The sequence below is a fragment of the Oncorhynchus mykiss genome, chromosome 25, assembly GCF_013265735.2.
Source record: "Oncorhynchus mykiss isolate Arlee chromosome 25, USDA_OmykA_1.1, whole genome shotgun sequence".
NCBI classification, from domain to species: Eukaryota; Metazoa; Chordata; class Actinopteri; order Salmoniformes; family Salmonidae; genus Oncorhynchus; species Oncorhynchus mykiss.
Window position 1 is genome coordinate 29,295,900 of NC_048589.1, and position 25,238 is coordinate 29,321,137.

The following is a 25,238-nucleotide window of genomic DNA, read 5'->3' on the forward strand; positions in this document are numbered from 1 at the left end:
TGGGCGGAGCAGTTGCCGTACCAGGCGGTGATACAGCCCGACAGGATGCTCTCGATTGTGCATCTGTAGAAGTTTGTGAGTGCTTTTGGTGACAAGACAAATTTCTTCAGCCTCCTGAGGTTGAAGAGGCGCTGCAGCGCCTTCTTCACGATGCTGTCTGTGTGGGTGGACCAATTCAGTTTGTCTGTGATGTGTACGCCGAGGAACTTAAAACTTACTACCCTCTCCACTACTGTTCCATCAATGTGGATAGGGGGGTGTTCCCTCTGCTGTTTCCTGAAGTCCACAATCATCTCCTTAGTTTTGTTGACGTTGAGTGTGAGGTTATTTTCCTGACACCACACTCCAAGGGCCCTCACCTCCTCCCTGTAGGCCTTCTCGTCGTTGTTGGTAATCAAGCCTACCACTGTTGTGTCGTCCGCAAACTTGATGATTGAGTTGGAGGCGTGCGTGGCCACGCAGTCGTGGGTGAACAGGGAGTACAGGAGAGGGCTCAGAACGCACCCTTGTGGGGCCCCAGTGTTGAGGATCAGCGGGGTGGAAATGTTGTTGCCTACCCTCACCACCTGGGGGTGGCCCGTCAGGAAGTCCAGTACCCAGTTGCACAGGGCGGGGTTGAGACCCAGGTCCTCGAGCTTGATGACGAGCTTGGAGGGCACTATGGTGTTAAATGCCGAGCTGTAGTCGATGAACAGCATTCTCACATAGGTATTCCTCTTGTCCAGATGGGTTAGGGCAGTGTGCAGTGTGGTTGAGATTGCATCGTCTGTGGACCTATTTGGGCGGTAAGCAAATTGGAGTGGGTCTAGGGTGGAGGGTAGGGTGGAGGTGATATGGTCGTTGACTAGTCTCTCAAAGCACTTCATGATGACGGAAGTGAGTGCTACGGGGCGGTAGTCGTTTAGCTCAGTTACCTTAGCTTTCTTGGGAACAGGAACAATGGTGGCCCTCTTGAAGCATGTGGGAACAACAGACTGGGATAGGGATTGATTGAATATGTCCGTAAACACACCAGCCAGCTGGTCTGCGCATGCTCTGAGGGCGCGGCTGGGGATGCCATCTGGGCCTGCAGCCTTGCGAGGGTTAATACGTTTAAATGTTTTCCTCACTTCGGCTGCAGTGAAGGAGAGTCCGCATGTTTTAGTTGCGGGCCGTGTCAGTGGCACTGTATTGTCCTCAAAGCGGGCAAAAAAGTGATTTAGTCTGCCTGGGAGCAAGACATCCTGGTCCATGACGGGGCCGGTTTTCTTTTTGTAATCCGTGATTGACTGTAGACCCTGCCACATACCTCGTGTCTGAGCCGTTGAATTGAGATTTGCTTCAAAAAAGTACTGAGTAAAGGGTCTGACATTTTTTTTTGCAATATGGGGTATTGTGTGTAGATTGATGACGAAAAAAATAAACTATTTAATCAATTTTAGAATAAGGTTGTAACGTAACAAAATGTGGGAAAAGTCAAGGGGTCTGAATACTTTCCGAATGCACTGTACAATAGGCACACTTGATCTGACACGCCCAAGTAGAAGAGGAGAGGTAGGCTACTGAAGAGTGTTTGAATAATGCGATAAAGATGTGCTTTCAATACAATAGGTAGGCTAGTATATACGACCGTTTCCAAATAATCGGCGGGACAAAAAAATATTTGATCCTAAAGTCGTCTGTCTGACCGACCGACCGCGCCACAATGATCTGTCGGGACCCACCGAGTACAGGTGCAATGCTTAACCATCTGAAAAGGACTCACAGTGAAACAAAAAAACATTGCTGGCAGCAGTGCAGCTACATTTGTGAATTCACATGAAATTATATACATTTTTCTTATTGTTTTCAAGCTAAATCAAAGAGAACAAAAATTGCTGTTTAAACATTAAGAAAAATAGTCAATTTGTCACATTAGCTGCCATCACGTCACTATAACCAGTATGGCCACTGACAGACAGAAAAGGTGGTACCGTAGCAGATAACATAGTACGGAATAAGGATTAACTGGAAGTATCTTGGATAAAGAATTGAATAAAAATAAAATACTAGGGAGTAACGTGGAGGCTCAATACCTGCTGTATGCCCAGACAAAGGTAGAAGATGCTGTCAGCAGGGTAGGCCTGGCCGTTGGGGCGACGGACCTCACTGATGAAATGACAGAGGCCGTAACTAAGCTCAGAGGAGTTACACTGCAACACGTTCTCCTTCACAACCATAGATTTAGCTGCTGTAAGAGTGACACATGGACACAGAAAACCAGATCAGGGAACCATGGATTTAGCTGCCATAGGGAGAAAGATGGACACATTTACATGATAAGCAAAGATCTAAAAATGGTCTGTACAGTTAGGTTGAACTCACAGGCATCTTTGGAAAATTCACAGTCAATCTGTTTGTTCCTCTGCAGGACCCAATTCTTCCAGGCTTTCACCCCGTACTTGTGATGGAGTTTTGATCTGGCAGGAGGGAGTGAAACAGTGTGCTCCACCATGTCAATAGTCCCACTTCGCTTACAACTCTGCAATACAGAAAGAGCCCACAGAAAGGGAAAGGGAAAAACAGTTGGACCAAAAACGTAGTAGGAGTAGAAACCACTTACTTTTACTGTATAACATCTTTGGTTTAATTATCTAATAATACAACCATATTGCAGTCAATGGCGCTGATGTGACAGGGGCCATACTACCTAACTAACTAGTTCTGTTACCATTATATTACTATACTGTATGACTACTTTATTACAAGTGTTATATTACTATATTACTGCTGGAATTGGTGTTGAAGGGCCAGTAGGAGGCACTCTTCCCTCTGGTCTAAAAAATATCCCAATGCCCCAGGGCAGTGATTGGGGACACTGCCCTGTGTAGGGTGCCGTCTTTCGGATGGGACGTTAAATGGGTGTCCTGACTCTCTGAGGTCGTTAAAGATCCTATCGTAAGAGTAGGGGTGTTAACCCCGGTGTCCTGGCTAAATTATGCTAGGTAAAGCTCCGCCTTATCTCAGTTCACTGGTCACGATGGCAACACCCACCCGTAGCACGCGCTCCAGCAGGTGTATCTCACTGATCATCCCTAAAGCCAACACCTCATTTGGCCGCCTTTCCTTCCAGTTCTCTGCTGCCTGTGACTGGAACGAATTGCAAAAATCGCTGAAGTTGGAGACTTATCTCCCTCACCAACTTCAAACATCTGCTATCTGAGCAGCTAACCGATCGCTGCAGCTGTACATAGTCCATCGGTAAAAAGCCCACCCAATTTACCTACCTCATCCCCATACTGTTTTTATTTATGTACTTTTCTGCTCTTTTGCACACCAGTATCTCTACCTGCACATGACCATCTGATCATTTCACTCCAGTGTTAATCTGCTAAATTGTAATTATTCGCCTACCTCCTCATGCCTTTTGTACACAATGTATATAGACTTTTTTTCTACTGTTATTGACTTGTTTATTGTTTACTCCATGTGTAACTCTGTGTTGTTGTCTGTTCACACTGCTATGCTTTATCTTGGCCAGGTCGCAGTTGTAAATGAGAACTTGTTCTCAACTAGCCTAATCTGGCCCTCAAACCATCACGGTCACATAATAATCCCCAGTTTACAATTGGCTGATTCATCCCCCTCCTCTCCCCTGTAACTATTCCCCAGATCGTTGCTGCAAATGAGAACGTGTTCTCAGTCAACTTACCTGGTAAAATAACAGATAAATAAAACTATCACCTAGCCCATGTGACCAGTAGACTATGTTGCACTCAAATGACACCCTATTCCCTTTATAGAACACTACTGTTAGTCAAAAACTAGTGCACTATAAAAAGGAAATCGGGTACCATTTGGGACGTACCCTATATCATTGACATACCCGTTTATTGGGAGGGAAGCCATCTCTGGGTCTCTTACGTCTTCTAATCTTTACAGTCAGTCTCTGCCCCTTCACTGCAGCAGGATCAAACAAATCTGAAACAGCATGGAATACACATTTAAGTGATAATGCCCGAGAAGCCGATGTTTAGGGGATATATTGGTACGGGTGTTGTTAGGCCCGAAACGAAGTCGAGGGCCAGCAAACCGTGCAAATATATCCTCCAAACACTGGCTTTGAGTGCATTATCAGTTTCATGCAGGTTACCAACATGCTCAAATAATAACTGACATATTTTAATTTAAAACGTTATATTTAGATTAATTTAGTCACACTAGTTCATCCTTCCCCGAGATATAGCCCTGACACACATCTAGGGTTGCTACCCAACCTGGCTGGTTGTTCGTTCTATCGGTCCGGTTATCCCTTGCTTGCTAGCTAGCCAACTACGGCTAACTTACAGTCACGTCGAACAGTGCAGCCAGAATAACAGTAAAGTAAGCGCATTTGTATTTGTTTGGAAACTTCCATAACAATGAGCTAATGATGCGTGATTTCTCTTGGCATAGAAAATGTGCTCTCTCATCAGGACACTGTTGCTCTGATGAGCTAGCCAACAACACAGCTAACACAATCACTTAAATCTGAAGCTGGAAAGACAGCAAACTAGCTGCATTTAGTTTCATTTGACCTGTTTTCTACTGACATTTCTTTGCATATATCCATAAAAATGATGATTCATGATCTCGACTGGCTGACAAAAGCTGCCTGCCTGTCTCGTCCTAACCACTACACGTTCATTACAATGGGACAGTTGGAGAACGAATTTCAATATTGAAACAATGTTGCCATGGTCAGAGACAGCAAGGTTTATACAAATCCCCTCTATTGAAAACCAAATGCTAGTCTAAAAGAAAATATCTAGATGCTTTTTACAGCTGAGATCAAGCTTTAGCCGTGGTAACTTGTGGAATAGACCGTCTGGAAAGTGGTTTTAACCAATCAGCATCCAGAATTAGACCTACCCGTTGTATAATTATGCAATAAGGACTGGGGGGGGGGGGGGGGGGGAATGTTCTGTCAAACCCTTGGTATACGGTCTGATATACCACGGCTGTCAGCCAATCAGTATTCAGGGCTCAAACCACCCAGTTTATAAGGACACTTATACAGATGACACAGATGTGATATGTGGGAATTTGCAAGTTCATCATTGCAAATAAGAATTTGTTCTCAACTGACTTAACTGTATAAATAATGTCTGGGAACATAAATGCATGTTGACTTTCTCAGAGCCTTTCTCACCAGGGGGGTAGTCAGCCTCCAGGTCCAAAAGTTGAGGGGAGGAGGGAGCTGTGCTGGGGTGCTCTGAAGGCTTCTCTGCCCCTCTCTGGGGGTTGGATGTGGAGGTGGACTCGTCCTCTCCACCCCAGCTGTGGGGGGTGGACACGGCCTCCGACTCCAGGTCCCCACTGTAGGCGCTGCCTTGATCTGTGGATAAACACCACAGACAGACAGACAACATGCTATGTAAGCAATCAGTAAGAGCCTCCACCACAGAGAGATTTTCATTTAAAAAGTTGCTTTTCAAACACAATGCCTATCTATTAATACAGGTTAATCTCATTATGGAGGTAACATGTATTTTGCAAGAGAGACCTGTTCAAGCTGGTGTGCCAAGCAACAATAAAGATACAGTAGCGTTCTCATACACGATACATAGCTCAGAGTAAAAACTATTCTCTTCACCTCCATGGGAGACAGGTTTGTCTTTCTCCTCCTCCTCGGCCATGGTCTGAGATGGAACATTGTCTTTTCTGTCCTTGAGCTCTGAACGGCTTAACGAGGGAGGTATTACCATGGGCACTGGCACCTGGACAGGGGGCACAAAGAACAGAACAATATGGTTTAACCAGCCAAGTTAACAGACCATTAAAAGAATGCACCATGAAACATGGTGGGGTTCTCAGAAGTATATCAATCCAAGACATGAGGGTGTTTGTGGGGGCCTGTGAGTGTTAAGGACATCAGGGATGGGTACTTCCTGGTAATTCCCGTTGGAAAATAAAGTATCTACTCTGAGGCATATAAATAGAAAGTGGATGTAGGCATGAGGAGAGGACACAGAGCAGACGTACAGGCACAGGGATACCCATGGGCACAGGAGTGTACTGGCTGTACAAGCTCATAGGCACTGGGATGAAGACTGGCACAGGAACAGGCATCACAATCACCCGCACTTTCTCCCCGTTCTCTGTGTACGTGAACCCAGTCTCTGCGAACCCTAAAACAACAATAACATCAACAACGAGAGAGAGGATGATGAACAGATGTCAATACTAAACCTTTAAACCCACTATGTACATGTAGTGCAAGGCATGATTTACAAATTCAGCGGCAGGGCGAGGCCAAAGAAATGTAATGAACACATTATTAGAACTTCATGGACGGGGCTGGTTTGTTGTGAAAAATAAAAGTATATATATATATATATATATATGTATATATACACATATATATATATATACACACACACACGACTACCTGGTTGCATATATATATATTTGCAACTTTTTAAAAACATACATATATATATATGTTTTTAAAAAGTTGCAAATGATTAGAATTGCATGGTGTTTTTTGTACCCGTTAATGTCATGGATTTCTCTGTGGTCTGCGTCTGAATCTGGCAGCTGGTCTGCTGGTCCAGCATGAGGGGTTTACAGATGATGGCCTTGTTCTTCATGATCCTCCGGCGGGCTGAGATCCTCATGGCTTCCGTCTGGGTGCTCGCATCGCCCAGGCTCTTGCCATGAGAGTTAGACGTCGGAAGAGCTCCTGCAAGCAAAACAAAAAACAGTCTTATCTCCAAAGCGTATATTACTAGACCTCGTCTTCACAATGTCTTAACCATGCTTGGTGTTCCACAGTGTTCTAGATGAGTTTGCTAGCTACCAGTCAAGGCAGTGGCAGCCGTAGTATGGGGCTGGTCAGCAGGAGAGGTGGCCAACGATACAACATCAGCAATGACAGGAGCTGGCTTGGAGAAGGGGAATGGAGTTTGGGATGGACCTTTAGCGTGAGAAAGAAGGGCAGGGATGAGAGACATGTTGAGTATTATGCCTAAATCTGTCATTAAAAAGGAAATGTAGCAATACGTCAGACAACAAGGTAGTCGTTTTCAAGAGGAATTTAATTGAGTAAATAATTTAGTAGTACCCTGTGTAGCAGTGGTGCCATTGCTAGTCCAAGGGTGCTGTTGGAAGGTCTGATAGCAGTACTGAATGACACACTCCAAGGTACAGAACAGCTTCACAGCCCCAAAACACTTCAGTTGCTCTTTCATCTTCCCTTGACGTCTGCAGCACTCACACTTAGCCATCTGGGAGGGAATGACAACAAACAGGTCAGCAATTCAAAGGACTTCAACCATTTGTGGACTAAATAGACAGCTCCCAGTTATCAAACCAGGAAGTGGTTGTGAGGTAATCAAATCAAGAGAGTGAGAGACCAGGGCCTGAATTTAGAAAACGTCACAGAGTAGGAGTGCTAATCTAGGATCAGGTCCCTGCTGTCCATGTAAAACTGATCCTAAATAGGCACTCCTACTCTAAGATGATTGCTACATACAACCCAGAGGTCAACATGCATAAAGATGATTTTAGCTCTGACCTCATAGAAAAGAACAGTGTAATTTGACATGCACGCCTCACTGCAGAACTCCTGCATCTTGCCACCAAAGTGGTTGTGGATCATATTGGGGCTGATGTTGGCACAGTAGGCACACATCCGCCATGGCCCCTTCATGTCGTGCTTGAAGAGCAGATTACAGCCTGTTACAGTCACACAGACACACACAAAGAGATAAATATGATGAGGTTAGTTGGTGTACGTGATGAGAGAAAAGGACTACGTGAAAGACGGGTTGAAAATAAATAAATCCAATGACTGAAACTTAAGTCGATATCAGAATGGATGGTCTGGGGCCACGTTAACCTCCCCTTTCATGTAAGAAAGTCATGATCATCATGATTTTAGGGAAAGAGGATAATTTTGTCCATGCATTAAACTGTGAGTTTGACCAACTCCAGTCCCCTTGCTTAGGGGGTGTGGGGTCCTCCTGGGGACAATTTTGATATACATAAAAGGACCTTCAATTCCAAAACGAATGAAAATAAAAATGCTGACATCATAAAATATAATTTCCACCTCCAGAAATGAACCCAAAAACATATCGTTAAAAATGATTTTAACATATTGGACCATGCATATAGCCTATGCATGGTCTATATTATCAGATGTGCTATTAGCAATATGCATTATCATCTGGAGCCCTACTGAAGCAGCATAGTGGCTATAAAATGTACATAGACAAACCCCATGCTTCAGCCGATCTGCATTTAGCCTAATTGGACACAACATCTTGATTGTTTTTAGTTCTTCTTCTTCTTTTATAATAAATATCTATAAATATTTACTAATTATTATTCACTCAAATGTGTTACAAAGTATGTCATTGCCCTTTTAAGATAGCATTGTTCCCTTTGAGCTGTTGTGTCATTCCGAGTCTGCCGGATCATTTGGCTACATTCACCTAAAATAACTGATTATTTGGCTCACAAACGGCTCTTCATTCAATAATAATTGGAAATTGAACTAAAACAAAGATTATTACTGACAAGATAGATACATGTACTGAATCTCTGTCCCTTAACAATGGGAGTCATTGTATTGGTGGATACATCTCATTGTTGTAATCATTTTTGAATATTCAATGTGGATTGTTGACGTCAATCGCCTGTATTCCATGGAGAGAGATGCTACGCTACTTTTGCAAACAGAAAACCACATTTTCGTACCCTAGAAAAAGAAGTTGAACTGTTTTTTAAGACGGTTAAATGCTCTACTAACAAAAAAGCTGTTAGAATTGTAAGTATATGTATGTCCCTTAAGGTCCCTGTGTAATTGTAATGTAGCTCGATTGTCCATTGTTTGTAATCTATGTATGCTTGTGTTCCCCCTCATGTGCTTTATGTATTGATTTGTTGTTAATAAAAAAAAATGACAAAATATGCTACGCTACTAGCCTCACACCATGAATATGCATAGCAAAAGTGTTTTTCTCAAAGTTGCCGGGATGTCACATGTCCTACGTATATTAGTACACTCGTAACAATTTACGCATTATGAAACTTGCATTTGATCAAATAAAACTCACGTAGCATATAAACCATACATTTTTTGTTGTTGACCAAATTTGACACAAATTTGACACGAAACGTCGCCACCTGCTGGAGAGAGATATTTTCAACAGAGTTGGGACTCTTCCTCTTCTTCTCTGCCCATGAAAAACTGTAAATCTCAAATATAAAGCCTAAAACATCGTCTACCATTGTCAGATCGTGAAATGTGAGATAAAATACATTTTTATCTGACCAAATTATAATATGGCCTGCAACAAAAAAAGTTTACAACATTTTATCTGGACCAGAATGAGCCTCTCTCCTAACTATATTGCTCATGTTATGAGGAACTACCATCTTCAGAAAATATTTGTATAATTTATCTGCAGATAATTGATGTCTGCAGCTCAAAAAGCTATAGTAGCTAACAGTATGAAAACCAGGGAGACAAATCGTCGGCTTTCACGATTCGGTTCCAGAAGGTTCCAAAAATAACAATTTAAAAAGATGCTTGTTGCGAACGACCAATCATTATCGTTGCGCAGCTGCTCCTAAACCATGCTTGAAACTCCGGTGGTAAAACTGCATTCGTAAAACGATGCCACTCGCGCAATTGAAGGTGTAAATAAATAAAGTTAGCAATGGAAAACTGGGACCCAACTCTTTTAACAAAGGCCAACACTGCTTTAAAAATACATTTGCCAAAACTACTTTCAAAAGTGTTTTCCTGTGATTGCATTAAGAATGGTTGTGCACGGACTGCTTGTCAGAATACGTTTCCCTCCCCTACATTATTACATTGCAAAAATAGAAGCACTGGAAAGTTGCATCCTAACCTGAGTGATAAAGTAGAGGCTTTGAAGTACTTTGTGAGCAGCTACAGTAGGCTACACACCGCTCTACCGCGGTGTTGTGCATTATCGATTATTTAATTCCCGTCATCTGAACATCGGAGTGTTAGCAACAATCATGCATGTCAGTTCAGTGCACACAGCTTAATATACAATGCATTCGGAAAGTATTCAGACCCCTTGACTTTTTCCAGTTTGTTACGTTACAGCCTTATTCTAAAAAATTTAAAATATCCCCCCCCCCCCATCATTCTACACAAAATACCCCATAATGACAAAGAAAAAACTAGTTTTTAGACATTTTTGCAAATGCATTCAAAATAAATACATTTTAGAATAAGACCGTCATGTGATAAAATGTGGAAAAAGTCAAGGGGTCTGAACACTTTCCAAATGCACTGCACGTACGTACGTATGTATGTATGTATGTATGTATGTATATTTTGAGAATAATTTTATCATCTGTATTATTGCCTGGCTATGTCATGTCCAAACCATTATTCCCCCCCTCCCCAATTAAAAAAAAGCAACATCTGCTCCAGAATCAATATGACGGAAATGTCACAGAGACGGAGAACTTTAAACCCTGAAGAGAGAAAAGGACTAGCTGAACGAGGGAAAGGACTAGCTGAACGAGGGAAAGGACTAACTGAACGAGGGAAAGGACTAGCTGAACGAGGGAAAGAACTAGCTGAACGAGGGAAAGGACAAGGTGAAAGAGGGAAAGGACAGGGTGAAAGAGGGAAAGGGGATTCGGTACTCACTCTCGCTGCAGAAGGGCCGATCGATGAAGTCATATTTTATGACTTCTTTGACCAACTTCTCCAGTTTGCAGTATTCACACCTCACTATGACATTACGCTGTTTCTTAAACTCAACACAGCAAGGTTTGGAACAGAACTGCATGGTGCGACCCTGAAGGAACACAACACAAGAGCCCAGGAGGACACAGAGCATTAGACAGATACAACTACAACCCCCATCACAAGAGCATTAGACAGATACAACTACAACCACCATCACAAGTGTTAGACAAAACTACAACCCCCATCACAAGAGCATTAGACAGATACAACTACAACCACCATCACAAGAGTGTTAGACAAAACTACAACCCCCATCACAAGAGCATAAAAAAAACAATCCCCATCCCAAAACTAAAGTTAAATAAAGGTTACACTAAAAATTAATTAAAAAAAACACACATTTTACAATCGCCATGACACATCAGAAATGAACAACTAGGTTCAGGAACAAGAGGGGGGTGCCTACATTGTACTCGTAGAGCTCAGGTTTCCAGCGGAACTGCTGAGGGCACTGATGGCAGGAGAGTTTCACATGCCCCTTGGGGGTGGAGGTAGAGGAGGGGGGGATCATGGGCAGCCCTGGTTGATGCTGCCCTGCTCCATATGCCCTAGCCATGTCTGGGGCGGCTCCATAGGGTAGAGGTGGAGCAGAGGTCTGGGCTGGAGCGTATGGGTGGCCAGTAGTGGGGACCCAGGACGGGGGATAAGGACGGAAATAGCCCTGGGGTGGTGCTGGAGGGGGAGGACCAGTGGACGAGGAGCCGTTCATCTGGCCCTGCTGGGGGGGAGGCTGGCTGCCTTCGGCCTCCTATCAGATTACATCGTAGGAGAGCACATTAAAAGAGCCATATTATGTATTCTGTAAAATCCGTATTCTAAAGGCTGATTGGCATCTTATTTTTATGTATGGTTCTGCATAATGTATAATTATGTAAAATCTACCTAAATGAATGCTAGAAAATACATTAAATCCCACCTAACAGAGACCGAACAGTCTTTAATATACACACACAGAAAGCACAGATCATATGTATCAATCCATTTAACCAATAAATCAATGAGCAGCACCCGGAAGGTCTTGACACAGGTGTAGGAGCAGAAGTTGCGGATGGTGCCGTCCACCATGGCCAGGTGGTACTGAGAGACAGCCTTCACTTTGCAGTAGGTACATGGGAATGCCGTTCCTGTGTGTGACAACAGGAGGACGGTTATTATAGAATGGAAACTTTTTACATACTAGTCAGCAAGGTCACAGATGATCAAGCCTACCGTAAGCCATCTTTAAAACAGTCCAGTAATAAATTGTAGATATCTTTAAAAAAATCGGACTCCATAATAATACAATTCTCAGTACAATCATGTATACTGAACAAAAATCTAAAGCAACATGCAACAATTTAAACGATTTTGCGGAGTTACAGTTTATATAAGGAAATCAGTCAATCGAAATAAATTCATTAGGCCCTAATCTATGAATTTCACATGACTGGGCAGGGGCGCAGCCATGGGAGCCAGGCCGACCCATCGGGGAACCAGGCACAGCCAATCAGAATGAGTTTTTCCCCACAAAAGGGCTTTATTACAGACAGAAATACTCCTCCGCACCAGATCCCACAGGTGAAGAAGGTCCTGGGCTGGAGTGGTTACACGTGGTCTGCGCTTGTGAGGCAGGTTGCACGTAATTCTCTAAAACAAGGTTGGAGGCGGCTTATGGTAGAGAAATTACTTGTTAATACCACTGCAAATACATTTCAATACCAATTTCATGGTGAAATATTGGTTGAAAAGCTAAATTGTTTCCTGGCTTGCGGGGGAAATCTGCTGACCGAGCCAAGTCCAGAAGCCATTGCAGGGTTTTTCCACTCTCTGACTAATAATTATTGGACTAAATGGAAATGCCGACGCATCCCAGAAAAAATTCTAGCAGTCAGAAACAGATTTCAGACCTTTCAGACAACATAAGGCCTAAAATATCTATAAATAAAATAAATTTGCAGACTTCTGCTTATACCATGGTAAAGTCAATGCTACCTGACAGTTCGTTCTGAGGCCAGCTTTTATTGACACAGATGGAGTTGCAGAAGAGTTCCACCTTGCCCTCCGAGTCGGTGCTCTCCAACATGTCAGACATGAGCCTCAGGTCACGGCAGCGTCCGCACGGCATCACCTTGGTGGTTGTCTGTCATACAGAAACAATTGGAAAGAGTGGATAAAACTAGGAGAGATTTGATGATGGCCAAGATGAGACAGGGACTCAGTGAGATAAATGCGCATAATAGCAATAATTTATTCACAGAGAAACATTGAGAGGAACGAGCCTCAGAGGGGAGGCCCATCCTCCGACTACCTGATAGAACAGCGGTTCCCAAACTTTTTCACTCCTGCAATTCTACACATTTTGTCATGGGTTGCAAAGCAAATTTAGCCGTTTTAAATCATTTCTTGCAATTGTAAACATTTTGCCACGTCTAATGTGTATTCATGTGCTATTTGAGTGACAAAAAAAATTACAATAATATATATGGGCTAAAAAAGACTAAATAAAAAAACATTAGCTGACATGGGCTAGTTGTAAACAGCATTCTAAGGTATTCAATAACTAACATGACAAGAGGAACTGATAATGCAGTACCTAATGTGTGTTCCACTATTACAACTTTCAACAGTAAGTTTAAAGCCGAACTGAGTTCCTTTTTTTGGGAACTCAGCAGACCCCGGTGCCCCACAGTTTAGGAACCACTGTGATAGAAGACTATATGACCAAGGCTAGACAGTTTTCAAAAGTGGAGTACGGTTTCTATGGAGGACCGTCTGTGTGTACTACTTGACTGTACGTGCTTACCTGCTTATAAGTACTAATGCAGGTAGGACTACAGAACTTTATGGTGACGCCCTCTACTCGAAGTCTCCGGCAGTTCCTGTCAGCACTGGCGCAGTATTCGCCACAGCTCTCACAGACGTTTATGACCAGGTTGTGGGAGGAGCGGAAGTGCATGAAGCACTCATCACTGCACAGTTTGTGCAAGGAGCCCTGGTGAGTCACCTCGTGCTGAATCTGAGAGAGAGAGGTGGATGGAGAATGATCAAATCAGGCAAAATGATCAAGTCAAATAAAACATTTCCTCATGTAACCTCACCTGCGATTGAGTTAGAACTAGAAGTGAACTAGTCGAACCAGTGGTTGTCTGTCATGTCCCTTACCGTGTCGCTTTTCTTGCACATACTGCACCTCAGGGTGGCAGGCTCTTGGACAGAAGGCTTGGAGAGAGGCCCTGGTTTCCTCCTGCGGTTGAACACGGAGAGGCAGAACTGGCTACAGAAATCGTTCAGGTTATTGTCTGTAATGACACTGATCACATCTTTGGGGTCCTCGATCTCCCTGAAGATATGAGTTATACAGAAGAAATAAATAGTTAGAAACAGCAATAAAGTTAAGAGAATTTTACAGTAATGGGGAAGACAAAAAAATGTAATGTTATTTGGAGCACCACCACAGTTCAGCTGGGACTTGGATGACAGTGGCTGAGTGACTCACTTGAGGCACTGGTAACAGGTTCTCAGTTTGATGGCAGGCAGGGTGAACCCAGTGAGACAGACGGTGGAGCAGAAGAGCTGGGTGGATCCTTTCCGTTGGAAGGCAGTCTGACCGCGCAGCAGGATCTTAGAGCAGCCTGAGCAGGACACACGCACTGCGTTGGCTGGGTTGGAGCTGCTGGGGGCCTGGGGTTGGGGCTGGGGTGGCTGGGGCACTGGAGCCAGGCTCCTGAGGGTCATTGTTGGCCCCTGTGGAACGACACTTCTTCCTGGTCCAAATATGGAGGTGGTGTTCTGGGAGGCTGCCATAGAGCCTGAAGGAGGGAAGGCAGTCTGACCGTGCAGCAGGATCTTAGAGCAGCCTGAGCAGGACACACGCACTGCGTTGGCTGGGTTGGAGCTGCTGGGGGCCTGGGGTTGGGGCTGGGGTGGCTGGGGCACTGGAGCCAGGCTCCTGTGGGTCATTGTTGGCCCCTGCGGAACGACACTTCTTCCTGGTCCAAATATGGAGGTGGTGTTCTGGGAGGCTGCCATAGAGCCTGAAGGAGACAGGGCAGAATCAAGCACCTATTTATTTTATTGTGAATATATACAGTACCAGTCAAAAGTTTGGACACACCTACTCATTCCAGGGTTTTTCTTTATTTTACTATTTTCTACATTAAAAGAGTAAGTGTTAAACAAATCAACATGTATTTTATATTTCAGATTCTTCAATGTAGCCACCCTTTGCCTTGATGACAGCTTTGCACACTTGGCACTATTTTCTACATTCTACAATGTAGAAAATAGAAAAAAGAATGAAAAACCCTTGAATGAGTAGGTGTGTCCAAACATTTGACTGGTACTGTATGTAAGAGATTAAACAACATGACACAAGTACTGTATCTCCACATCAAATTGAGGAATGTAAATGCCTGCTTATTGAAACCATCTGTAAATATTGGTAAAAAAAAACTAGAAAAGCTTCTACCATAACCAGAGAGCATAAGATTCACCGCCTTCTAACACTTTGTTTCAACATTTATGATCTTTCCATGTCTCTCTCTCATTAAACAATAGACCCAAATATTTGAACGTAGAAACCCTACCAATAGGATGTCCATACAAAAACAGTTAATTATCAGCAACTTTCTTCTTTGAGAAGAACATACAGCAAAGACTTCGGCACTGATCATTTGAATCCCCAGTCAATCAACCATCTTTAAACAGCCAACTGAACAAAAATTTAAAAACATGCAACAATTTCTAAAATGTTACTGAGTTATAGCTTATATAAGGAAATCAGTCAATTGAAATAAATTCATTAGGTCCTAAACTGTGGATTTCACATGACTGGGAATACAGCTATACATTGGTTTGTCACAGATACCTTAAAAAACTGGAACATGCTGTCGCACACATCGATCAAGAGCATCCCGAACATGGTCAATGGGTGACGTGTGGTGAGTATGCAGGCCATGGAAGAACTGGGACATTTTCAGTTTCCAGGCATTGTGTACAGATCGTGCGACATGGGGCTGTGCATTATCTTGCTGAAACATGAGGTGATGGCGGCAGATGAATGGCACGACTATAGGCCTCAGGATCTTGTCATCCGTGAAGATCACACTTTCCTGAGATGGTTTGTGACAGTTTGTGCAGAAATGATTTGGTTGTGCAAACCCAGTTTCATCAGCGGTCACGGTGGCTGGACGATCCCAAAAAAGCCAGATGTGGAGATCCTGGACTGGCGTGGTTGCACGTGGTCTGTAGTTGTGAGACCAGTTGGAATATACTGCCAAATTCTCTAAAACGACATTGGAGGTGGCTTATGGTAAATAAATTAACATTAAATTACCTGGCAACAGCTCTGGAGGGCATTCCTGCAGTCAGCATGCCAACTGCATGCTCCCTCAAAACTTGAGACATCAGTGGCGTTGTGTGACAAAACTGCACGTGTTAGTGGCCTTTTATTGTCCCCAGCATAAGGTGCACCTGTGTAATGATGCTGTTTAATCAGATTCTTGATATGCCACACCTGTAAGGTGGATGGATTATCTTGACAAAGGATAAATGCTCACCAACGCGGATATAAAAAAATGTGCACTCAATTTGAGAAATAAGCATTTTATGCTAATGGGAAATTACGGGGATCTTTTATTTTAGCTCATGAAACATGGGACCAACATGTTAAGTTTATATTTTTGTTTAGTATAGCTTGTTGAATCAATTTGATCACGAGACATACCTTCCCCTCTTCGACATAGCTCCATTGTCAGCATATAGGGAAGCCCCAATGCTGCAACCACATTCGTAAACACATTGTTAATCATAATGTTGAACAGAATAGGACTGACAGAAATGCCTTGAGGAATACAATTATCAACTCCATAATCAGATAAATTGGATCCTATTTTAACTTGAAAAGAACGGATAAATAAGAAGACCAGAACCCATTTATATAACCCCCCCACCAATACCCTGTCTTTCCATGTTAATCAGTAGGCCTTTTCTCCACATAGTGTTGTATGCCTTTTCAATGTCAAAAAGACAGTAGCCATTACTTCTTTGATGACCAGAGTTTGTTCCCACTTCATTGATCACCTTTACTAATGCCTCCAAGGTAGATCTACCTTTATGGAATCCACTTTGACATTTGTGTTCAAAGAAATAAGACAGTCCGTTAAAATCTTTTTCATCAGTTTACATAGGTTAAAGGTCAGTGCTATTGGTCTCTAATAAGGTAAACGGCGCGTTTCCATCCAGGAGGTATAACCCCTTCACTCCAGATCTTATTAAATAATCCCAGGAGAATCTTTATGACCTCATCAGGAAGATGCTTAAATACTGCATAACACAATTTATTATGACCGGGGCGGTCCATCCACAGCCTATTAGGGCTAATCGCATCCCATGCAATGTAATCAGCATCCAAAGAGTCAACAACATCCCTCTTCTTATAGACATTAATATGAGCGTTAAAATCTCACGACTGTGTTCAAAGTAACTCCACTATGTAGTCGTGGCCAAAAATGTTGAGAATGACACAAATATGAATTTCCACAAAGTGTGCTGCTTCAGTGTGTTTAGATATTTTTGACAGATGTTACTATGGAATACTGAAGTATAATTACAAACATTTCATAAGCATCAAAGGCTTTTATTGACAATTACATGAAGTTGATGCAAAGAGTCAATATTTGCAGTGTTGACCCTTCTTTTTCAAGACCTCTGCAATCCGCCCTGGCATGCTGTCAATTAACTTCTGGGCCACCTCCTGATGGCAGCCCATTCTTGCATCATCAATGTTTTGAGTTTGTCAGCATTTGTGGGTTTTTGTTTGTCCACCTGCCTCTTGAGGATTGACCACAAGTTCTCAATGGGATTAAGGTCTGGGGAGTTTCCTGGCCATGGACCCAAAATATCAATGTTTTGTTCCCCAAGCCACTTAGTTAGGTGCTCCATCATGCTGGAACAGGCATTGTTCGTCACCAAAATGTTCCTGGATAGTTGGGAGAAGTTGCTCCGGGAGGATGAGTTGGTACCATTCTTTATTCATGGCTGTGTTCTTAGGCAAAATTGTAAGTGAGCCCACTTCCTTGGCTGAGAAGCAACCCCACACATGAATGGTCTCAGGATACTTTACTGTTGGCATGACACAGGACTGATGGTAGCGCTCACCTTGTCTTGACACCAGGCCATCCTCCAAAAGTCTTTGCCTCACTGTGCGTGCAGATGCACTCACACCTGCCTGCTGCCATTCCTGAGCAAGCTCTGTACCGGTGGTGCCCTGATCCCGCAGCTGAATCAACTTTAGGAGACGGTCCTGGCGCTTGCTGGACTTTCTTGGGTGCCCTGAAGCCTTCTTCACAACAATTGAACCGCTCTCCTTGAAGTTCTTGATGATCCGATAAATGGTTGATTTAGGTGCAATCTTACTGGCAGTAATATCCTTGCCTGTGAAGCCCTTTTTATGCAAAGCAATGATGATGGCACGTGTTTCCTTGCAGGTAACCATGGTTGACAGAGGACAAACAATAATTTCAAGCACCACCCTCCCTTTGAAGCTTTCAGTCTGTTATTCAAACTCAATCAGCATGACAGAGTGATCTCCAGCCTTGTCCTCGTCAACACTCACATCCGTGTCAACGAAAGAATCACTGACATGATGTCAGCTGGTCCTTTTGTGGCAGGGCTGAAATACAGTGGAAATCTTTTTGGGGGATTCAGTTCATTTGCATGGCAAAGATGGACTTTGCAATTAATTGCAATTCATCTGATCACTCTTCATAACATTCTGGAGTATATGCAAATTGCCATCATACAACCTGAGGCAGCAGACCTTGTGAAAATTAATATTTGTGTCATTCTCAAAACTTTTGGCCACGACTGTCCATTAGCAAATGTCTTCCCCAACAGGTTAGCCTTTTCTTAATCTGATACAGAGATTATCACCATCAACCAAAACTGGAATTCGAGTACTTTTGCTTCTTCCAGTCATCTTCTTCAACATGGACCAAACATCTTCAAGCTCCGTACCCCTGCCTATTGTAGAACTCACCCGTCTCCATGCATTTCTCTTGGAAGACTTAACGACCCTATACACCAAAGCTCTCTTCTTTGGAAATTAACCATATTTTCAGGAGTCAAAATCTTACGTAATACTCTGTAGGCCCTATTTCGTTCCTCAAATAGCCGCAGAGCAATCTTCAGTCCACAAAGGAACCACCCTTCTTTCCTTACCCACTTCACTCACTGGTATATGTAAGTTCGCTGCATTCAAAATAAGAGATTGCCTCTAGGCAGCATCAACAGGTCTCTCTAGAGACAACTCTGCAACAGAGTTTAAACAATGTTCTCCAAATGTTTCCCAGTCAGCTTTAGGAAAGCCCCATATTCTGAATGGTGCCTTATCTGGAATAGTGACATCACAATTGATGGTACATCAAACTGGGAAATGGCCACTCCCAACAGTAGAATCATCCATTACACTCACACATTGCTGCAATAGAGTTAGAATCCAGTGTGAGGTCCAGGCAGGATGTAACCCCTCTGACAACATCTATTCTTGTACCACATCCATCGTTAAGACAAACTAATGCTCTTACTATCCTCATATCTTCGACAATCACACAATTAACATCTGTATGTGTGCTTCCACAAACTAATGTGTATTAAAGTCACCACATCATATCTCTCTAGAACCCAAGCATCCTGATAATTCATCAAGCATCGCTACTGATAGTTGTCAACAAGGACTGTAGAAATTGAAAAGCTTAATACCTGTACTGTAGACTTCCACCATCACGCATTCATATTCAGGTGGAACAGATACTGTATATTACAATATGCAAGGCTAGTTGTTCTATCAAGATCTGATTGAACAATAACCAGGAATAATAAAATAAAGATGTGGTCTAAGCCACGTCTCTTGAAGACATATCACATCAGGTTTAATATCTAAATCAATTAGCAATAAAGCTTCTAGCATTCCATTGAAGGAAGATGATAAAACACATAATACAACAATTTATTCTGTTCCTGATCATCTGATGTATCAAGGGTACTGAAACTTCAGTAATGTTCAGTATTTCTTGGAATGCCTTCACTACTTTCATTATTTGTGCAGTCCTGCTCTTTTTCATATAGCCGATGTTGATTGCTTTACACAAGAAAGCTATGAAGTCTATACGATTTACAACCATGTATTTATGCTCGCGTGTCACATTGACACTAGTCCGAGGTGCCATGGACGCCCTCGGTGCTATGGGCATCCTAGAAGCAGCCACCACTGACTGCTAATGTACTGGAACCAGAGCATTTAGATCAAAAGGCTTGTTCATTTTCCAAACAGCCTCCACAAGGGATACATTATTCGTTACTTGGTACCTCTGCGCTTCCATGGCTTGTATTGTACTTCACATCACCAGTATGCTGCACTACGCGCTCACAGTTGCATCATTTAATTTTGTATCAGATCTACATTTCCGTACACTTCATCCCCACCACACCTTGCACATCTAATATAACCTTTGTACACATTAGCAATATGCTCTGTCCTTTGGCATAAAAGCACTGAAGTGGAGGTGGTACATATTCTCTGACACGGTAACATAGCATTCCTAGCACCGGCTCCGACGCTCGTCGTGGCAAGGCTTGCAAACTATTACGGACTACAAAGGGAAGCACAGCCACGAGCAGCCCAGTGACACGAACCTACCAGACATAAATAACATATATGCTTGCATTGAGGCAAGCAAAACTGAAGCATGCATGAGAGCATCAGCTGTTCCGGACGACTGTGTGATCACGCTCTCTGTAGCCGATGTGAGTAAGACCTTTAAACAGGTCAACATTAACAAGGCCGCAGGGCCAAACGGATTTAATTTAAAAAATATACATTGAACCTTTATTTAACCAGAAAGGGCTCAGTGCATCACTTGGGCCAAGCTTCCTGCCCTCCAGAACCTCTATACCAGGCAGTGTCAGAGGAAGGCCCAAAAAACTGCGAAAGCCTCCAGCCATCCTTGTCATAGACTGTTATCTCTGCTACCGCACGGCAAGCGGTAGCAGCTCCTACCCCCAAGCCATAAGACTCCTGAACAGCTAATCAAATGGCTACCCAGCCCCCATTTTTACACTACTCTCAGTTTATTATCCATGCATAGTCACTTTACCTCTACCTACATGTACATATTACTTTGACTAACCGGTGCCACCGCACATTGACTCTGTACCGGTACCCCCTGTAAAATAGCCTCGCTACTGTTATTTTATTGCTACTTAATTGTTATTTTTACTTCAGTTTATTTGAGTAAATACTTTAACACTTTTTTCTTAAAACTGCATTAAGGGCTTGTAAGTAAGCATTTCACTGTAAGGTCTCTATACCTGTTGTATTCGGTGCATGTGACAAATAACATTTTATTTGACTTTTTAAACTGGATTTGTACTCTGATTGGCAATAAAAAAGTTTTCAAAGTTTAACAGTACCGTTGTAGGATACACTCGACTGCCACTTTTCGCTCAACATCCTTTTTGCTTCAGTTAATTTCCCACCTTTCAAGGAAGTCATAACTTATTCTATGGTTACTGTTAGTGGTATCCCAGCAGTTACCCCCATTTGGCCTTAGCACCGGGATATAGCATTCCACCGATCCTCATTAAGGGTCAGAATTTTCTCCTGTATCATTTTTACCATTTGCATAAATCAATAATTTGCCAAATACCACAACTTTGGCGTCCTTAAACACCCCTATCATTCTCTGAATGTTTTAGTTTGATGGTTCAGGGAAAAACATTTTGTAGCGCTCTTCTACAGTATAGTGTCCTGTTCTAGAGCCTAATTTCAACACCACTCAATTCCCCAGCAGTATTCAGACCTCCATCACGATCCCTTCTGTTTCTCTTTTCCTACTTACAACAGCTGTAAAAGGTTGATCCCATCATTATCACAATCAAAATCAATTTCACTACTGCTAACTACATGAAGCACCTGCAATGCTGACTACAGTCACAGCACAGTCATGCTAGACCTCAAAAATAAAGAAAACGTCTTCTGTTTGTACCGTCTTATTACACAAAATCAAACGCAAGTAGACCTTGTTCAAGGAAGTCATAACTTCTTCTATGGTTACTGTTAGTGGTATCCCAGCAGTTACCCCCCAGCAGGTTCTCCCATCTCAGCCAAGGAATTATGTAGCTCTGTCAGAGTGTTCATTCAATTATTGGTCACCTCCCTCACCAAGGTCTTTCTTGCCCAGTTTGGTCAGACAGCCAGCTCTTAGCAGAGTCTGGGGGGTTCCACATTATTTCAATTTCCAAATTATGGAGACCACTGTGCTCTTGGAAACTTTCAACACTCAAAATTGTTTTAACCCCTTCCCCAGATATATACCTCACCACAATTCTCTCTCTGAGATCAACAGACAGTTCCTTGGACTTCATGGTATAGTTTCTGCTCTGACATGCACTGTCAACTGTGGGACCTTATATGGACAGGTGTGTTTCTTTCTAAATCATGTCCAAACAATTGAATTGGCCACAGGTGGACTTCAAGTCGTAGTGACATCTCAAGGATGGTCGAAGGAAATTGGATGCACATGAGCTCAATTTAGAGAGTAATAGCAAAAATTATACAAAAATATAGAGTTTTTAATTTGTCATTATGGGGTATTGTGTGTAGATAAGTGAGAAAAAAATCTATTTAATCAATTTTGAATTCAGGCTGTAACACAACAAAATGTGGAATAAGTCAAGGGGTATGAATGCTTTCTAAAGGCACTGTAATATGCTGATTCTCTCACCAGTGGAAGAGCCATAGGAGTTTCCTCCTCCAACGGAAAAGACAGAACTGATTCTCAGCTCCTCCTGTAACATACAACACAGAGCAGAGTCTGTATAATAATAATAAAAACACAGTATCACAGAACCATCAAATCAAGTGTGTGAAAGCTGGGGGAAGATTGATTGAAGACAGGGCATGGGAGCATTGGCTGACCTCAGGAGTTGTGTTGTCCAGTTCCTCCTTGATATTCCGTGTTGAGGGTAAAAGGGCACAGTCATATCCTTCATCTATGGGCTCATCCTTGATGTTCATGAGGGGAGAGATGGGGGGCTCTTCTCTGTCCCCCATCGCTGGGTTCTGGAACACATTCTCTGACCTCTGGAGGTCAGGTAAAAAGGGACGAAATGGATAAATGAAGGAGACAAAAAAAATGTAATGTTCATAAAAGCACTTACACTACCTGTATACTTAAGTCATACAGTAACAGACCTCTTGACGGCTGGATCCCCCAGCCGTAGACCGATTCAGACTTCCTTCATCTGACAGAAATTGAGAAAAGGCAATTTAATGGAATCATCATCACAGCTCTAATAGTGTGCATAGCATGTGCATGAAGCGGAAAAACGATCAAATTAATGTTTTTTATTAAAATGAGTTATAACTAGCAGGACAAGGTTGCTTGCAGTCTTACCCAAGCTGTTCTCTGGTAAAGAGGACAGAGAGTGGTTAGTTGAAAGATGACTTTCTCCTTGTATGGTTAGTCTGTACTCAGCAGTTTGACTAGCCTCCTCAGAAGCTGTCAAAAGAATGACTGTTGTTAATCATTGCACAAGAAGTAGGCCTAAGTAGTAAGAAATGTAAAAGTTATGTTGAGAAGTAAGAAATGCTTGAGGAGGTACATCACAGGACAACTCAGGTTAGACATCATATTTTCATTCTCACTTGTTCTAACTTTGGAAAGTGAAACTGCATCAAGAAATCTGTCAGTCGCATTTTGATCATCATCCTGAGTCTCTGCATGTTGTGTGTCAGGTCGTCCGGCTGACTCTCTGTCAGACTCCACATCACCCAATGCCATCTTGGGCAGGGCTATGTTCCACTCCTCCTCCTCCTCCTCCTCATCTACCCCAAACACAGGAACCCCATCCAGCTCGTCTTCTTGCTCGACCACCCCCAGACCAGCCAGGGAGAAGGTGGCACTGGTAGGGTGAGAGATGTGAGGGAATACATGCCCCTCATCATCACTGCTAAAATCATGGTTGACGTCAGGCCGTCCGACTGGTTCTGGTGCATCAAAGACTGGTCCGGTTGTGATGCTGCTCCAGAGAGATCTGGTTGAGAGGGGAGTGTGCTGCCTCTGGGACTCACCAGCCATGGGGGCTGAGAGCTTCACCGCCTCATCAAAAGCCTTGGACAGCCGGAGTTCATGCTGTGGGGAGGGAGACAACCAGTTTAAGTTACGACTTTGTTCCTATAGTATTAATAGTGCAGCATATTGAGGGGGAATGTTCTGACTGGGGTTTGAACCAGAAACCATATTGCATACAGAACAAGCACACTACTGCCTGTGCCATGAGGGACCATACCTCTGAACAGTTACTGTAGTAGGTACACAGCCGTAGTGGCCCTTGCTTGCAACAGCGACCCTGATCTGCGGTTATGGACTGTCTGTCATAAAGTTTCGGACCTCTTGACATAGACCGTTGTACACTTACACAGTAATACAATCTCATAACGTACTTTTGACAGAACTGTGGGCCCATCTTTGATACGAGGGTTGATTGTTCTACGAGCACTGCTACGTTAGCTAGCTAAACAGTTAGCTAGCTAACGTTAGCTCGACTGTAACGTTTAGCTAGCTACTAATGCAGTTGAAGAGGGACATATATGATGCTGGCTGTAACACGGCTGAACAGAAACATATGGCTAACTAGTTAATAAGATAATGTCTTAATTATTTGTTTACATATTTTCACCTGAGATTTTTGTTTAGCCTCCTCTGACTCCGCCATGTTTTTGTTGCGCGCTGTTCTTCTCGGGGGAGTTTCCTTTGGCTTTGCCGCTAACGCTAGCTAGCTAGGATGCACTGTTTCACAATGTTATTGTTAGAGACAGTGCAAAAGCGACTTCACACTGTGCACGAGGTAGATTATTATTTGCAGGATGTGTCTGAAATCATTTTCATGGAGGGGGCATTCTAATATGTGTTATTAACTGCTAGCTAGCTTTTCAATGGGAAGTTGCATGCACATCGAACTCTCCCTTTCTGCTGGTATGGCTGTACCGTAAAGCGCCATAGCTTTGCGCATACTCTGTTTATGGTCTGGTAATTTGATTCAATAACGTAATTCATGAAAATGTAACCAATCAGTAGATAAACATGGTACATATTATCTGAATTCGTACTCCATTCTATGGCTAGATAGCCAATCTGGACACCTTATTTAGTTTTCCAAGCTAAAATCCCGCATATTTGGATTAGTCCAGTACCCTACTAGGTAGTTTAGCATTGACGTTGCAGATCGAAATTAAGTCTAGATTGATGGGTAATATTACAGATAAAACAAGAAGAGAGATTTTCACACCGGATATACAAACCTGAAGCATCCGGTTGGAATGTCCACTCCCCAAATATGGTGAAGAGAGGAAGCCAAGTGGCTGGCAGTAATATAGCGAGATGGAACTGGGCCGACATTCTGCTAGTTTTCTAATCGAAGAAAACCCCGATCTCAATACAATTTTCTGTTCACA

At 42.9% G+C, this 25,238-nt stretch overlaps 1 protein-coding gene across 6 annotated transcripts in view; it reads right to left on the reverse strand.

Annotated features, from left to right (window-relative positions):
• Positions 1 to 25,109, reverse strand: part of si:ch211-266o15.1 (zinc finger MYM-type protein 4) — a 30,305-nt gene extending 5,196 nt beyond the window's left edge. Inside the window, exons 1-24 of one of the 6 annotated variants that reach the window (XM_036962674.1) lie at positions 24,464 to 24,978; positions 23,430 to 23,916; positions 23,179 to 23,283; positions 22,977 to 23,026; positions 22,701 to 22,865; positions 22,507 to 22,570; positions 14,570 to 14,757; positions 14,220 to 14,344; positions 13,886 to 14,063; positions 13,527 to 13,739; positions 12,716 to 12,863; positions 11,753 to 11,868; positions 11,151 to 11,492; positions 10,643 to 10,793; positions 7,517 to 7,677; positions 7,064 to 7,226; positions 6,800 to 6,916; positions 6,491 to 6,682; positions 5,983 to 6,128; positions 5,594 to 5,717; positions 5,150 to 5,335; positions 3,845 to 3,939; positions 2,344 to 2,500; positions 2,055 to 2,209 (exon numbers count right to left, since the gene is read on the reverse strand). In XM_036962674.1, coding sequence (XP_036818569.1) covers positions 2,055 to 2,209; positions 2,344 to 2,500; positions 3,845 to 3,939; positions 5,150 to 5,335; positions 5,594 to 5,717; positions 5,983 to 6,128; positions 6,491 to 6,682; positions 6,800 to 6,916; positions 7,064 to 7,226; positions 7,517 to 7,677; positions 10,643 to 10,793; positions 11,151 to 11,492; positions 11,753 to 11,868; positions 12,716 to 12,863; positions 13,527 to 13,739; positions 13,886 to 14,063; positions 14,220 to 14,344; positions 14,570 to 14,757; positions 22,507 to 22,570; positions 22,701 to 22,865; positions 22,977 to 23,026; positions 23,179 to 23,283; positions 23,430 to 23,916; positions 24,464 to 24,499 — 3,864 coding nt within the window. In that variant the 5' untranslated portion in view covers positions 24,500 to 24,978. Of the gene's footprint in view, positions 1 to 2,054; positions 2,210 to 2,343; positions 2,501 to 3,844; positions 3,940 to 5,149; positions 5,336 to 5,593; positions 5,718 to 5,982; positions 6,129 to 6,490; positions 6,683 to 6,799; positions 6,917 to 7,063; positions 7,227 to 7,516; positions 7,678 to 10,642; positions 10,794 to 11,150; positions 11,493 to 11,752; positions 11,869 to 12,715; positions 12,864 to 13,526; positions 13,740 to 13,885; positions 14,064 to 14,219; positions 14,758 to 22,506; positions 22,571 to 22,700; positions 22,866 to 22,947; positions 23,027 to 23,178; positions 23,284 to 23,429; positions 23,917 to 24,463; positions 24,981 to 25,085 lie in introns of those variants that run through there. The other 5 variants (XM_036962672.1, XM_036962671.1, XM_036962670.1 and 2 more) reach the window with 5 other exon arrangements.
• Between the last annotated feature and the right edge of the window lie 129 nt (positions 25,110 to 25,238).